This window comes from Perca fluviatilis, chromosome 8 (genome assembly GCF_010015445.1).
Source record: "Perca fluviatilis chromosome 8, GENO_Pfluv_1.0, whole genome shotgun sequence".
NCBI lineage: Eukaryota > Metazoa > Chordata > Actinopteri > Perciformes > Percidae > Perca > Perca fluviatilis.
In genome coordinates, this window is record NC_053119.1 from 22,430,333 (window position 1) to 22,444,260 (window position 13,928).

Here is a 13,928-nt window from a genome sequence, read left to right on the forward strand (position 1 = left end):
AACGGTTTTCTTTAGACAAATCAGCCTACTCCTCTCAGCCAATTAAACTCAGACCACAGCTGATTTAACTGTCAGCTGATATATCCTGGGTTTCTCTTTAAAGCGCTTTCAATTTAAACCACTCCCAAATCATGTAGTTTCAAGTTTGTTAAAAATACAAGCTAAACTAACAGGATATTTGAATTTGCTCCAGGGTTATTACTGAGCTTAGCGAGCTTGAGAATCAGTTGTTAGGTTTTAAATTATTCATCAGAACAACTGTTTAAAATGACACCACACAATCATTGTTTTTATTTTCACCAAGTCCTCCTCCTCCTCCTCTTTCCCCTAAGGTGGAGGAAATCCAAGCCAAATCTCATTAGAAGGTTTGAAACATGTGGAAGTGAAACGCAACCTGTTGGCAAACACAACCTTCTCCTTCTGAAGGAGAGGCTGGCTGCTGTGTGCAAAGCATCCTGGGAAGGAGAACAGACATGCAGATTTTAACCCAATTTCTTGTAAGAAACCCTGCAAAGACTTAAAATCATTATTTTCAGTGTGCAGTGTCATTGATTTCTAGACTTTCAAGGGCATGGTCATTTAGAAATCGCATCACAAGTGCAGTGCACGCCAAACAATGTTGACTCCCAAAATGATGTAAGCTACATGTCTTAATAGAAATATAAAGTACAGTATTGCCTTTGCCTTTTTCACACCAGCGATCAAGGATGGTGGACAAGATGCAGTGCTTGCGATAATCAAGTGTAATCACTCTTGCTTTGGCAGCAGCCCTTGAAGTTGTTCATCTGTTGCTGCATCAATGATCTGCTCAGTTAGAGGATGGCCTGTGCAGGCCTCTGGTCTGTCTTTGATATCCCCACCCCTGCGTCGAGGTTTGTTAAGCAGTCAGATGAGGCAATTTTGCCTTTCATCTTTCTTATCTCCAATTTCATTTTTAGCTGTCAGTACTTAATTAATGTTTTCGCAGCAATTTTCCAACCTTCACTGCCGACGACAGAGATGCAGGGCGGCTATTTACATTATCAACTTGTTTCATGAAGCCAGACCTTTGCTTCTAGTCTGTATTCTGAGCCGTGTGACAGGAACCTGATGTGGCATTTGGGGAAAAAGGCATCAGTCATCATCATCATAGGGTATGCTGCATATGAACACTGATGCTATCAAGAAAGTAGTCTGGGGTCATAATATGCATGTCTATCTGATGAAAACTGTCATGTTCAAGCATATGGCCCTCTCTTTCATAAAGTGATTGGTTGGTTTGAATAAGAGATAATTTTCATAAATCCCCCAATTACTCCTGCCTGTGTGTAAGCTCTTCAGTGACTCTAAGGGCAATGTAATGAGCTGCATAAATACCAAAGACTTAAAGCAAGGATCCAGTTCACTTTAACAAGAAACTGGCTAACTGTGACAAGGTGATTTGTAACTCATGCAATATGCATGAGAGGTGAGTGTTCAATTGAAGCAAATCAATATTCTAAAAGTGAAAGAAACACAGCAGATATGAAGGGCGTATATGTCTCTGAGTTTATTCACGGAGGAGTGTATGATGAAATCTGTGGGTAACTACTCCGTCCACACACAACCTTTGTAAAATGAAGTTCATCCAGTACAACCAGATCAGGTACAAGATCGAGAATCTTCTGAGCTGCCTTGGATGGGGAGGAAAACGTTGGCTTCCATTAATGGTCCTGCACTGAAAATGGAGTGTCCTAGTTTCTTTTATCATTACAGCACATTCACAAGTTTCAAAATGGAAAAAAGTCTCGACAACTGCACAAACAGCTTTTTTTCTCTTTTGTTTTTTTTGTACCAGGACTCAATGCATAGGATTATACAGTTAGAATACAGTATTTCAACATGTTTTACAAAGATTTATATGGTATAGGAAACAAGAAATAAAAATAACTGCACAGCAGTAAGAAAAGTCATTTGTCGAGTATAGATAGTCATTTATCGTACACACTGTTGAACAGCTTAGAAACACAGGGCAAAAAAAAAAAAAAAAACACCGTTGGAACAATTTTGCGCTATATTCAATCTACATAAGGACACCCTTTTGATTTCAGACTAATTTAGAAATGCCAGACATTTTCAAGGGAAACCCAAATCACATTGGCCACATTGTTTTACATTTATTCATTTTGGCCTTTTGCCTTAGCCACCAAAATCCTACTAAGCACACGCCACAGACACCCAAAGGAAATGCACACATCAAAACTGCAACCATAAAAGAAATCATACTGAAATGTCTTCAGCCTATTGGCACGCACATGGCTGCAGCAGGGCATCTAGCGTTTTAGACAGCACACATAATATCACAAGTCCAAATACATTGCTGTGTCTATAGCACTATCGTCATTATAATCACCTAGGTTACCAATAGAATAATTTAGAAACAATATATATGTATCATCCTATTTAATAAGGCACATTTTTGGTTAAAGAAAGGCTCTGAAAGAAGCTTCTTGCATCAACTCTGTCAGTGAGACAGGAGTCAGCAGTAAACAACAGCGGAGACGAGGATGGAGTCTGCAGTCGGCATGCAATTAAGATCAAAAGCCTCTCCTGCTGATTCCATTATACAGAGTGCCACTCTGCACTGCGCTGAGTGGGCAGTGCCAAGTGCTGTTGGTCGAGATGCCAAGGTGCCATGCTGAGACAGCAGGCAGGCAGGCAGGCTCGAGGTCTGTGCAAACCTCTCTCTAGCCAAGGCAGGAATCGTTAACATTCTGGGGTCTCTGGAGCCCGTTATGCTCTGTCAACTATACACGTCCATGATCAGATACAGGAAGTACAATCAGCAAAACCAACAATTTAGGGATGAAGTGTGGTGGCGTTTAACGGCCCAAAAAATATTAAACCCTCATTCCTACCCCGTCGACACCTCGGCTCTGACACGGACATATCAACATCTCAGTTACTATAACACTTATGTACATGATTGAACCTGACCTCCCAAACATCACACAAAGGCTAAAACCACAGTAATCTGTTCAAAACATACCATTTAATTACCAACTGCATCTCTAACAGGTAATTAAAATCAGCAACAGGCTATTTCATAGCTTTAGAGGCAGATTGCTTGATGACTATTTGGAACATTGCAAGAGTAATAACAAATGGCACTAAAAATCATGAACACTAAAGCGTGATTTATGCTTCTGCATTAAATCTTTGCCGTGGCTACGTATGTAAGTATGTGGAAATATGGACCCTACGCCAGACCCGAAGCCTTAGCCTGCATACACCTCTCGAAAAACGTAACCATACACGTTGCAGCGACACACGTCGCTTGGCCGTGGCTTGGTAGCGTTGCATTTCCCCCGACTCATTTCCGGGTTCTCCTTCTCCATAAACAAAATGAAATCAAGGAGAGGATTAACTTTTCCTGCTACAGATTTCCCACGTGGTCAGAAAGCACAAGGGGAGACACTTTGTTTCTCTCACTATGACTCTATAGCTGGTACTCGCTCACTCACTCTACCACACGCTCCCCATGCACCTACACATGTCGGCCCTGCTATTCTCTTAAAGAGATCGACGCACACACTAACGCACAAGTATAAACTTCAGGCCACTTACGTAGGCTACGGCGAAAGCTCTGTGTGGAGCCTCCGCAGAACCATAAATCACGCTGAACAATGCATGAATCAATTTGGAAATTTCTCTAACATATTGCTGAATTGCTACTGTATTTGAATACATTTAGTGAGCTAATGTAACTGTCAATTGTGGCTCATAGTATTCTGTCATTATTGCAGGGCTAATATGAGTGGCATGGCTCCATAGCAGAATAAAGTTGCTTTTTGCTGACACTTAAAAAAAAAAAAAAGGAGGTTTTATGCCAAAGAAAAATATTTAGAAACAGTCAATAACTGAAATGTCGTAAAACACTTTTGAAATGTCCTTCTGTGCTTTAGTTGAAGTGGAATGTATCATGGCACTGTACAATAAAGGGAGACAGACTGGGCTATTATCGATTTCCACAAGCACAAATGGCAATCCAGCTTGAAGCAAATCTGAGTCAAAAGCAAATAATTTAACTCAAACATTTCTGAAACTACTGGTGACCTGTCAGTCATATGAGCCTGTAAATTGCTAACCAGCGTCCTTATGAGGACCCTTTGGTGAGCTCGGTGAGAGCGCAGGCTCCAGTGTGTCACTGGGTATGGGGGAATAAAATGACAGAAAGCAGGCGTCCCTTCGCCCTCACGCCTGACAGTAGGCATCCTGTGTGTGCACACACATTCCCACACAATCACACACACTCAAATCTAGCAATGCACACTCTTGTTCACATGTTGTACTTCACACAGACATCTACGCACACACAGGCTAATAAAAACACTATCCGCACCACAAGGTGATCCATTTAAAAAGATAATTTTTTTCCTTATAAAGCTTTCCGCATAAAGACTGCACAATAAAAAAAATATATAATACAATTCTTAAAACCTTTTCTACACAGAAAGAAATTGAACATCTGATTATCACCTGTGCCAGTGCTCCACGGAGGGGCTTAATTCTCAGTGAGAGGTCTACCGCACTGCATTGTGGGAGCAATATTCAGTGAAGCAAGAGTGAGCGCGCAGACCTTTAAGGTTCGGCAAGTGAGCTTTAAGGCGTACCAATGACAGTGTAACCCATCATTCTCTTCCCTTTTTTGCTCTCTATCTGCATTTAATTAGTCCCTGTTACTCCACAGCACAGAAAATTGTCCCAAGGCCAAGTTGTACAATATGAGTCCCTTATCACCTTTCCTTATTTCCATGTTTTATTCTCTAAAAGAAGAAATAAGCCCCTGCAGTCACTGGCGGTATCCTACCATTCCCCTTACTCCCTCCCTCCCTCCACTTGGTGGGTTAGAGATCAGTCACTTTGTTTTCCAGGGCGGCTGCTATCTGCTGGAGCCGCAGGGTCAGCTGTTTACTCTGGGCAGCTGGGTCCTCCTCTAGGGATGCGATGATCTGAAAAAGGTATGGAAGGAGAAAAGAACAGAATTAGAGGAGAATGAGGGAGAAGTCGGAAATGATAAGCAAAGAGGAAGAGGAGGAATAATTGGGCAGTGGAGGGCAAAAGAGGAATGTCGGAGAAGCAAAGAAACAAGGACGGGGAAGATGGAGAGAGAATGAGCACAGGACAAAGAGGAAGAAAAAGGGCGGAGAGTGGGAGGAGAGGATGGTGTTATTTGACATCAACAGTCACGTCATATAAGCTGTTATTGTTTGCAAGCCACACTTAGGGGAGACTGACAGCCCCATTTGTTTATCCAACTTGTTCATTAGGTTTTGTTTATCCCCTTTTCGTGACCTCAAGTGGCAATGCACAATGGACGCTTAAAAATCAATTCCCAGAGCAATTTTCCAATTCACATCCCACAGAAATGCTTTCAATTAAAATTTCATACAATCACTCTTCTGGCATATCAAGAGTGAAGAGAGAGAGAAAAAAGCAATAATATAGTGGGCAGTAGTGCATTCAGTGGAATAGCCTCCTTTGGGTGTGATAGGAAAGAGAAGGGCCTCTTACCCCATCATAGTATTTGCTGGCATACTGGTAAAGCTGATGGAGAGCAACTTGTGTGTTCAGTTTGTCTGTGTGAGACTGGAGAACATAAATGACAATTTAAAGGTTAAAGAGAAAAAGTAACAAAACCATAAACTGCAGAGTTTAATGAGCATACAATACTTGTTTCCAGGTTTTAAAACAAAGAACTACTACTATAGAGGCAATGTACAAGAAAACAAACTAACCTTTGCAAAGAGGCATGCTATTATTATTATTATTAACAATCAGTTATCAGTTATAATCCCAAAAATCTCATCAAAAACTAATAGTCTACCTATGCATGAGGGATTCACAGGAAACTACCTCATTTTATCTCATTTACATTAGCCTCACTGTTAACTGTTCAGACTCCTACATCTGTATAAGAACCGTATTAAGTTACTGCTCATGCAAACCGAACTACTCTGAAGTACTCTGAATTGCCAACTACAGCTAGTTCACATTAAAAGCATGCAACTGGAGTTTCCAAATTTAGACCAAATTTCCATGACAATCTGCAAAAGAACATGCAAATTAATCTGCATTTCCATCCAATATTGTTACTATTACTACAGACTATTAGGAGCTGGTTAATTAAGAGAAACTGTAGGTGGAGTTAATTCTTCAGTAGGCCTCAGCCAAGCATGAAAACCTTTTTTGCAATATTTTGGTTTTTTTCTGAAATTTCTGTGTTTCTACTCAGGTTTTTTATATGCAAATTAAAAATGTGCATGAAAACAGGTGGGTGCAAACACATTTAATGAGCTGTTACATAAAGAGTTGCAGACACTAAGCTGCACACCTCCACATCAAGGTAACCAACTCCTCTTACTGTGCTCTTGTTTATGTGTAGGAAACTACTTATCTGAAATCAGATCACAGTTGCTCATGGCAAGATGGAAGATTATTGATGGACTTCCCCATAAAAACCACATGACTTTGTATGGATGCACTGTAAACAGATACCCAGGTGCTTTTCTGCTTTTTTCTGTTCCAAGTAGCTGCTGAAGGAGTGTTGCTGTAGTATTAAACCCTTTACAGTCTACAGTTAAACCTCACTTGCTGTTACCAGGGTAACCACAGCTGTCGCCTAATCAACAAGGACTGAAATGTTAAGGATTATAACTATAGCAGAGTCATCTAGTGGCACAGAAAATGACAGCAGTGTTTCTCACCCGTGACACTTCTGCCAGATGAGTGTTCATGTCCTGATCACTGACGGGAACCATCTGCCTGATGCCCTTGTAGTAACTAAACACACACACACACACACACACACCATTATAATTGTTATTGACAAATCTTTTAAAATAAGCTTTTAACTGACATGAAAACAACAGATCGAAACAATATTGTAAGGTGCTGATAGGACTTACTCGTCCACCATCTTCTTATAGGTGGAGATCTCCTTTGCATAGAGTAGTTTGTTACTTGGAGAGTCCTATAGAATACAATTGGACACAACAGGGAAAACAATGGCACTTTAGATTGATTAACATTTGACATTCCTCTTGTCCTCCCTTTTACTTCTCATGTAATCCACTTTGTTCTCATCTTCTCTATCTGTTTTCCCATCTTCCCTCTTGCTCTTTCACCTCACATCCTCCCCACTTTTCTCTTCCTCCTCCTTCCTGTTTCCACTCACCCGGCTGAGTTTGTGCTCGCTCTTGGTACAGGCATCCATGAAGGTCTGGGCGATGACAGAGAGCGAGGCGTCCACCACTTCAGACACGTGGACGTCAAATGTGAAGTGGGGATTCTTGAGGATGTTCACCCAGAACCGCAGAGGAAGGCTGTGCGGGGGGAAAAAGGACAAGAAATCGGTGCATTATCCCGGTTGTTATTATTATTGCTCCAGAATTGGGGAAAATCTCATCAACCACATTACATCCATGAATTAATTTGAGTCAGAGAGGCATTTCATGTGAGAGCACTTGCCTGAGGTGCAATTGAGTGCAGTACAAGATAACAGGGATGGAGAAAAGCCTTTCTTGTAGGTGTCAGTTTATTCAGAACAATAACCTCGATTGTCAGTTTATATTACTATTTCATATGATACTGACCTCCCTGAGAATCATTGCTGTTAAATGAAAATGAAATGAAAAATGTAACCTCAGGAGAAATTGAAATAACAAAAGCGATACGCTGAGCAACAGTCAATCATGCTTGTCTTTTCTAACAAAGATGATTAGAAATGCTAAAGTAACACCAAAACTTGACTTGACCTTTCAAGTTCTCGTGCATCTTAACAACCTAAAGCACCGACTTCATAATGAAATGCTCGAGAACGCGCACTACTTTTCCTTCTGAACAGGAACATGCGCGCTCTATACGCTTCTTTCCAACCTCATGTCAGCTTGTGAATTCAAAAGAACGCCCAAAATACTGTAGTTTCCAAAAAGCTATCCCTGATCGGTGCGAATGCCTCGCCATCTGAGACATGAAGCGCACACCGTGTAAAACTCATACTGGTTTAGTAATATCTCCGGGGGAAAGCTGCAGAGAGAACACAATAGAAGCATAAAAATAGCAATGTTGCTATAATCACAGAATTAAATTAGCTTGGGACATAATTACCATGTTTGTTTGTTGTTGTGCCTCATACACACATTCATATTTAATACATGGCCCTCAGTTGATTTGATAAACAGAACGGGTGGATGCAGAATGTGGTGTGGAGTGTAGTAAGTAATTAAATCGCTCATCTCCTGTCCTTTTGTGGGTGCTCTCTTGCCAGCCTTACGTCAATCACTAGCATCTACATGCAACACGTCGTCTTGTATGCTTGAGCCTTAGCCAGCGTGACACTAATTTATGCACTTAAATGTCACATGGGAGCATGGGGATTGCAAATGCAAACTAAGTGAGCTGAAATTGTGCATTTGTATTCAGCTGTTTCTTAGATAAGTAAGTTTGATTTCTTGGAGAGTTACTGTATCTCAGGCAGCGGGATATGTGGTGTTGCTCAGATTTAGACAGTGTGTGTGTTTGTGTGTGTGTGTGTGTGTGTGTGTGTGTGTGTGTGTGTGTGTGTGTGTGTGTGTGTGTGTGTGTGTGTGTGTTTGCTAGTGGAGATTTTAGTTTAGCACTTAGTACAAATTCTAGGTAGTTGTACTTTTTGTTCTATTTTCGAAATATCAATAAAAGCCAACACACACATCCCCGTGCCCAATAGGATGGGTGCTGGATAAAAAAAATATAATTGAAACAACTTCATACTTCTACTCCACTACATTTCAGAGGGAAATATTGTACATTTTACTCCACTACATTAATTTGACAGATATAGTTACTAGTTACTTTTCAGATTAAGATTTTACATTAGCAAATATTTGATAAGCTTATAAATACAATATGCCCAACCTTTTTGGTTTGAGACCCTTTACAAAAAAGCAGATGAGTTGTTAGCAGTTCCACCAAAAAAAAGCAGGTGTGCAGTACTCGTACCTATTAGTCTTCCAGATATGGATGGTCTCCTCATCCACATTGTTGTGTTTCAGCGCCTGCTCATCCAGGAAGTCAAAGAAATATTTGACAGCCGGTGGCACCACTGCCCCAGAGCACAGCACGCTGCGGAAGAAGTCATCCACAAACTGCTGCAGTGTTCCCTGAAAGGGGCCACAAATAATGTGAGACAGGGCAGAGCCAGACATATCATAGCCCTGAGACATAGCATTTGCACGCAATGTGAGTGTAGATATTCAGGCTAGTATTTAAGCCCTATCCGTACCCAGAAGCCATCATTTAAATTGGCTTTTTAACTGAAAAACATTCCCAGTATTGCAAAAATAATGCTATTTGCCAGGCTCAGAGAATTAGGTAACTACTTAACAAACGTCTGATTGAGTAAATGAGTCAGTCTTTGTACCTTGACAGAAAGGAGTCTTGTTAAATAGATCTCTGTAATGGCTTTGGTCATCGACTTGTCCTTTATGCTTCCTCGTTTAGATTTCATCTCATCCAGTTCGTCTGCCGGCCTCACCAAGTGAAACACCTTGTCATCTTCCAACAGAGCATTCCCTATCAAGGGGGAAAAAAACAAACTTTAAAACTTTCTTCAAATAATTCTGCTCCTTATTTATTCATGCACACTCTCACAGAACATAGTCACATGATGAAATGGAGGGTGTTTGTCAACTGAATTTGGATGCAGAGAGAATATCCAAGTAGAAATGCTAAACAATAAATTACTCTGAAATGCAAAATGCACATTAAAAAGGCAGAAGATAAAAGTGCATATTATTTCAGCATAATCTCCAAGTGTGCTATACATAAAACAACACGTATTAGCATGTTAAATGAGAGCGGAGATGTTGACAAAAGCCCTGAGGAAAAGAAACAAAGGAAAGCATTGTAGTCTTAAGTTCACACCTGATCTGTGCTCGTTTCAACAAGTGTGTATTTTTGTGTACAGTATGAGTTCATTAAGATAATTACACGTACGCTCTTCATGGTTTTCCTGGTTCTGGTCATAGTTCTGCTGAATGTGAAGCACGCTTGACAAGACTAATGTGGCGTTATCTCGCACCTGGAATGCACATAACAGCCTTTTGTGAGACAGAAAACACACAACAATACACACTTACTTCACACACAATTTGAATTTAATAGGTACTGTGACTGAGGTCAGCAGTCTCTTTTAGTGCCCCAGAACTAATTCATAATCAATGCGATTGAGTGGACAGCAACAGTGGGTCTTTATTGGAGTATTTACAGGCCATTTTCTTTGGCGTCAACCCATTATTAAACCTACAAATACTGTGATTAGCAGTTTTCTGACACAAACAATGAATCGATGGCTGCAGGGCTGTCCTCTGTGAGTGTCAACAACTGTGACACATCAGCAGGTAGGATGAAATAGGAAGAGGAGTACCCAAAAGCAGGACAAGTAGGGGATATTTGCGAGTGACCTTTATTTTCCGAGGATCAATACAGTGCCAAGAAGATTTAGTGGCCTTCTGTCGCCATTGAGAGCTGACAAGAGCAAACCAAGTCCAGTCAATTTTAACTGGCTGGGAGTGAGGAATTGAAAATTATAGGCATGTTTCTAGGCAGACGAAGGCAAACAGTAAAGGAAAAAGGCTATTCGTGCTTTCTTGTATGTTTAATTTATGGACACACAGGTTTGCCACTCAGCTTGGCAAAAAGACTGGAAATGGGATAACAGCTAGTCCGGTTCTTTCCAACTGTAACATTATATGCCTACCAGCACCTCTGAAGCTCATTAATTAAGAGCCAGGCTAGCAGTTTCCTCGTTTCCAGTCTTTGTGCTAAGCTAACTAACCAGCTGCAGCTTCTAATTTAACGAAAGTGGCTTCAATCTTCTCACCTAACTCTCAGCAAGAAAGCAAATGAGAATAATTGGCAAAATGTGAAACTATTCCTTTTAGAGCTGACAAGAAATAAGGGGGAACGATGCCTACAGAACATCACCAGGGCACCCAGGGAATTTATTTTTCCCAAAAAGCAAGTGCACAGTATACTGCCAGATTGTTGGCATGTTATCATCATGCAAGTCAGAAAAAAAAAAACACCAATGTCTGCACATTGATTGCAGTCTTTCAATTATAAATAGCTCCCTGGAAACCAGCTATGTTCCCCAATCTTTTCAAACATGTAGTAGTCCAGCCACTCTCAAAAAAACTGAATCCAGATCTCTCAGTCCTCAATTACAAAAAAGTACTTTATAACCAAATGCCCTACGTGGCTCAAAACTGCATTGATGAAAAATTCTAATCTGGTTTCAGAGCTCTTCACAGTACAGAATCTACATTACTGAGAATCACTAATGACCTCCTTCTGGCTGCTGACTCAGGTAACTGCTCCGTCCTCTTGCTCCTAGATCTTACTGCAGCCTTTGACCCCATAGATCATACTATGCTCATTCACAGATTAAACCAATGGGTGGGGGGTCTCTGGATCTGCTTTAAAATGTTTTTCTTCATTAATGTCCATGGATCTTTAAGTGTCTCCATTAGCAATTCATCTTTTTCTCCTGCCCCCATGTCCTATGGCTTCCCCCAAGGTTCCATACTCCGTCCAAAGCTCTAGGAGACGTATTCGATTCAGGATTGAAGTTTGACGAACAAATCAAACCTTAATTAAGCTTTATGCAAATATCATCCAAACTCAGATCAATTCTATGTATTTCTGACCTGTAGAAAGACATCCATGCCTTCATATCCTCCCACCTTGATTATTGCAACTCACTATATTTTCTTGTCTTGTTTATCCTGTCTCAAAATAGTTCAAAATGCAGCAGCAAGAGTCTTGACAAGGTCACAAAAAAGAGAGCACATTACTTCAATTCTTGCCACCCTACACTGGCTGCCTGTTAGCTACAGAATTGATTTTAAAATCCTGATATTTGTTTTTAAAGTGTTAAATAGTTTCGCCCCCTCTTACATTAAAGAACTCCTTCCCTCATATCACACATTGTCTGACCAGAGACTTCTGTCTGTCCCAAGATCCAGGACTTAGTGTTATGAGGACAGGACTTTCTCTATCGCTGCCCCACAACTGTGGAATTATCTTCCACCTCCCATCAGATTCTCCCTCACTATCAAGATTATCAAGAGTCATTTTAAAACACAACTCTAATGATAGCTTTTAACTGTGCCTAACTTAAGCAGCTCAGGTAATTCTCCTGAAGGTCTGTGCTGTTACCACGGCTTCTGTGTGACCTGTGTCTTTACTAATATTAATATTATCGTTACCATTTATTATTACTCGTTTTTTTTCTCTTCTATTGTGTTTGTTTCCTTCTTTTGGTATAGTTTTCCTGTGTGTGTTCTGTAAAGCACTTTGGATCAACGGTGTTGTGTGTAAAGTGCTATATATACTGTATATATAAAAAAATAAATTGGATTTGAGTGGCGGTAAATTGTACAGACGTTAAGCATTTAGCCGTTTTATGTTAATTAACCTACAAGAGTATCAAAGAATCATATGATGTCAGTCAATGTGTAAATGTGCAGCATACATAGATTTCAGTAGATGTACTCAGCCTCTGATTGAAATGGCGTGAAAATAGGCAACCCAATTCACATCCACATGCCCACATACAGCTATTTACTTCCCCTGTGCCTCCTCACATTCCCTTGCTATTTTAAGGCTCCTTTTTTAAATATGTTTCATCAAAATGTTGTCAGTACTCACGTTATAGTGTGCCAAAGTGTTGATGCGCTTCCACCTGCCCTCTTTCTGGGAAGTTAAGTCCAGATCTGACAAAATCTGCCCTGTTGAGCCTGGGCGCCACTCTGTGGTGAAGGCAGGGAGAGAAAGTCAATCATTTATCTCTGCTAGGTGGAGGGGTCTGCATGTTTGGCAAATTGTCACCATACTTCAAAGTTTTTTGTTCTTTCTTTTTCAATATATTTATTTAATCATGGGTCACTGTTACCCTGAGGGTATTCCGTATTAATGTGGTCTGAAATAAATCCCGCTATCCATCCTACACACTTGAGTTAATTTTGGCTGAAGAAGTGACAGATCAGTATTTTTTCAATGATTTAAATCTCTTTCTAAACTGTGCAGCCCAACATTTTAAATTTAGAAAAATCTGACACCACTGCGGACTGAGCTCAACACCATCTGTGACACATGATTCATTTAGAAGTACCACCAAATATAAGGGGGTTATCTTTCTGATTCACTATGAAAGAAGACGGATCTCTGCTTATCTAAAATGTATAAAAGGAATGAGATTTACAGCCTGCGTGGGAAAAAAAATGGCTTTGATGTTGAAAAATGTCTATAGAGCTTTTGCCTTTTAACTCAGTCCCCAAGGTTTCTGACTACAGTAGCGAGCAAAACTTTGTTTAACGATGAAGGCTTTCTTCATTATGTGGATGCTTTTTTAAATTCCACAAACAGAGACAGAAAGAGAGCAGAAATCACCTTCAAAATAATCTGTTAAATTAGGATAGAATGAAATATATAATCAGTTATCTATTTAGACAAATGCATTGTGATTTAATTAAAAAGGCATTTCAGTCAGGACTGAAATACAGTAGCTTCTCCATGTTAACATTCTCGCCACTCCCTGTAAACCTTACATTATTCATCATTATTAGACGTTTTCTGCTTCAGCTCTTCCTCCTCTCTCTGGCCCTTTACTCACCCAATGTGACACTGTCGACCTTAGGCCGCTGGGAGTATGGCAGGTTCCTGTACACCTGCTCTATGATCTTCTCTTTCACCTGCGAGATGGTGTCACAGCTCAGCACCTTGACGGGCGTCACATCTGGACCCTCGCCCTGCACCAGCACTTGCAGGGTCTGTTAAACACACACACACACACACACACACACACACACACACACACACACACACACACACACACCGTGAGAATATAGCATGTGCAATATACAGTACAT

The 13,928-nt window shown here is 40.5% G+C and overlaps 1 protein-coding gene across 3 annotated transcripts in view; it reads right to left on the bottom strand.

The window, feature by feature from the left end:
• Positions 1-1,504: 1,504 nt before the first annotated feature.
• plxnb2b (plexin b2b) overlaps positions 1,505-13,928 on the bottom strand; it is a 123,056-nt gene continuing 110,632 nt past the window's right edge. For all 3 annotated transcript variants that reach the window (XM_039807941.1, XM_039807940.1, XM_039807942.1), the window contains 10 exons: positions 13,673-13,829; positions 12,709-12,809; positions 9,994-10,078; positions 9,419-9,570; positions 8,998-9,158; positions 7,196-7,343; positions 6,927-6,991; positions 6,726-6,801; positions 5,533-5,607; positions 1,505-4,970 (listed from right to left, as the gene is read on the bottom strand). In XM_039807941.1, coding sequence (XP_039663875.1) covers positions 4,866-4,970; positions 5,533-5,607; positions 6,726-6,801; positions 6,927-6,991; positions 7,196-7,343; positions 8,998-9,158; positions 9,419-9,570; positions 9,994-10,078; positions 12,709-12,809; positions 13,673-13,829 — 1,125 coding nt within the window. In that variant the 3' untranslated portion in view covers positions 1,505-4,865. The remainder of the gene's footprint in view (positions 4,971-5,532; positions 5,608-6,725; positions 6,802-6,926; positions 6,992-7,195; positions 7,344-8,997; positions 9,159-9,418; positions 9,571-9,993; positions 10,079-12,708; positions 12,810-13,672; positions 13,830-13,928) is intronic.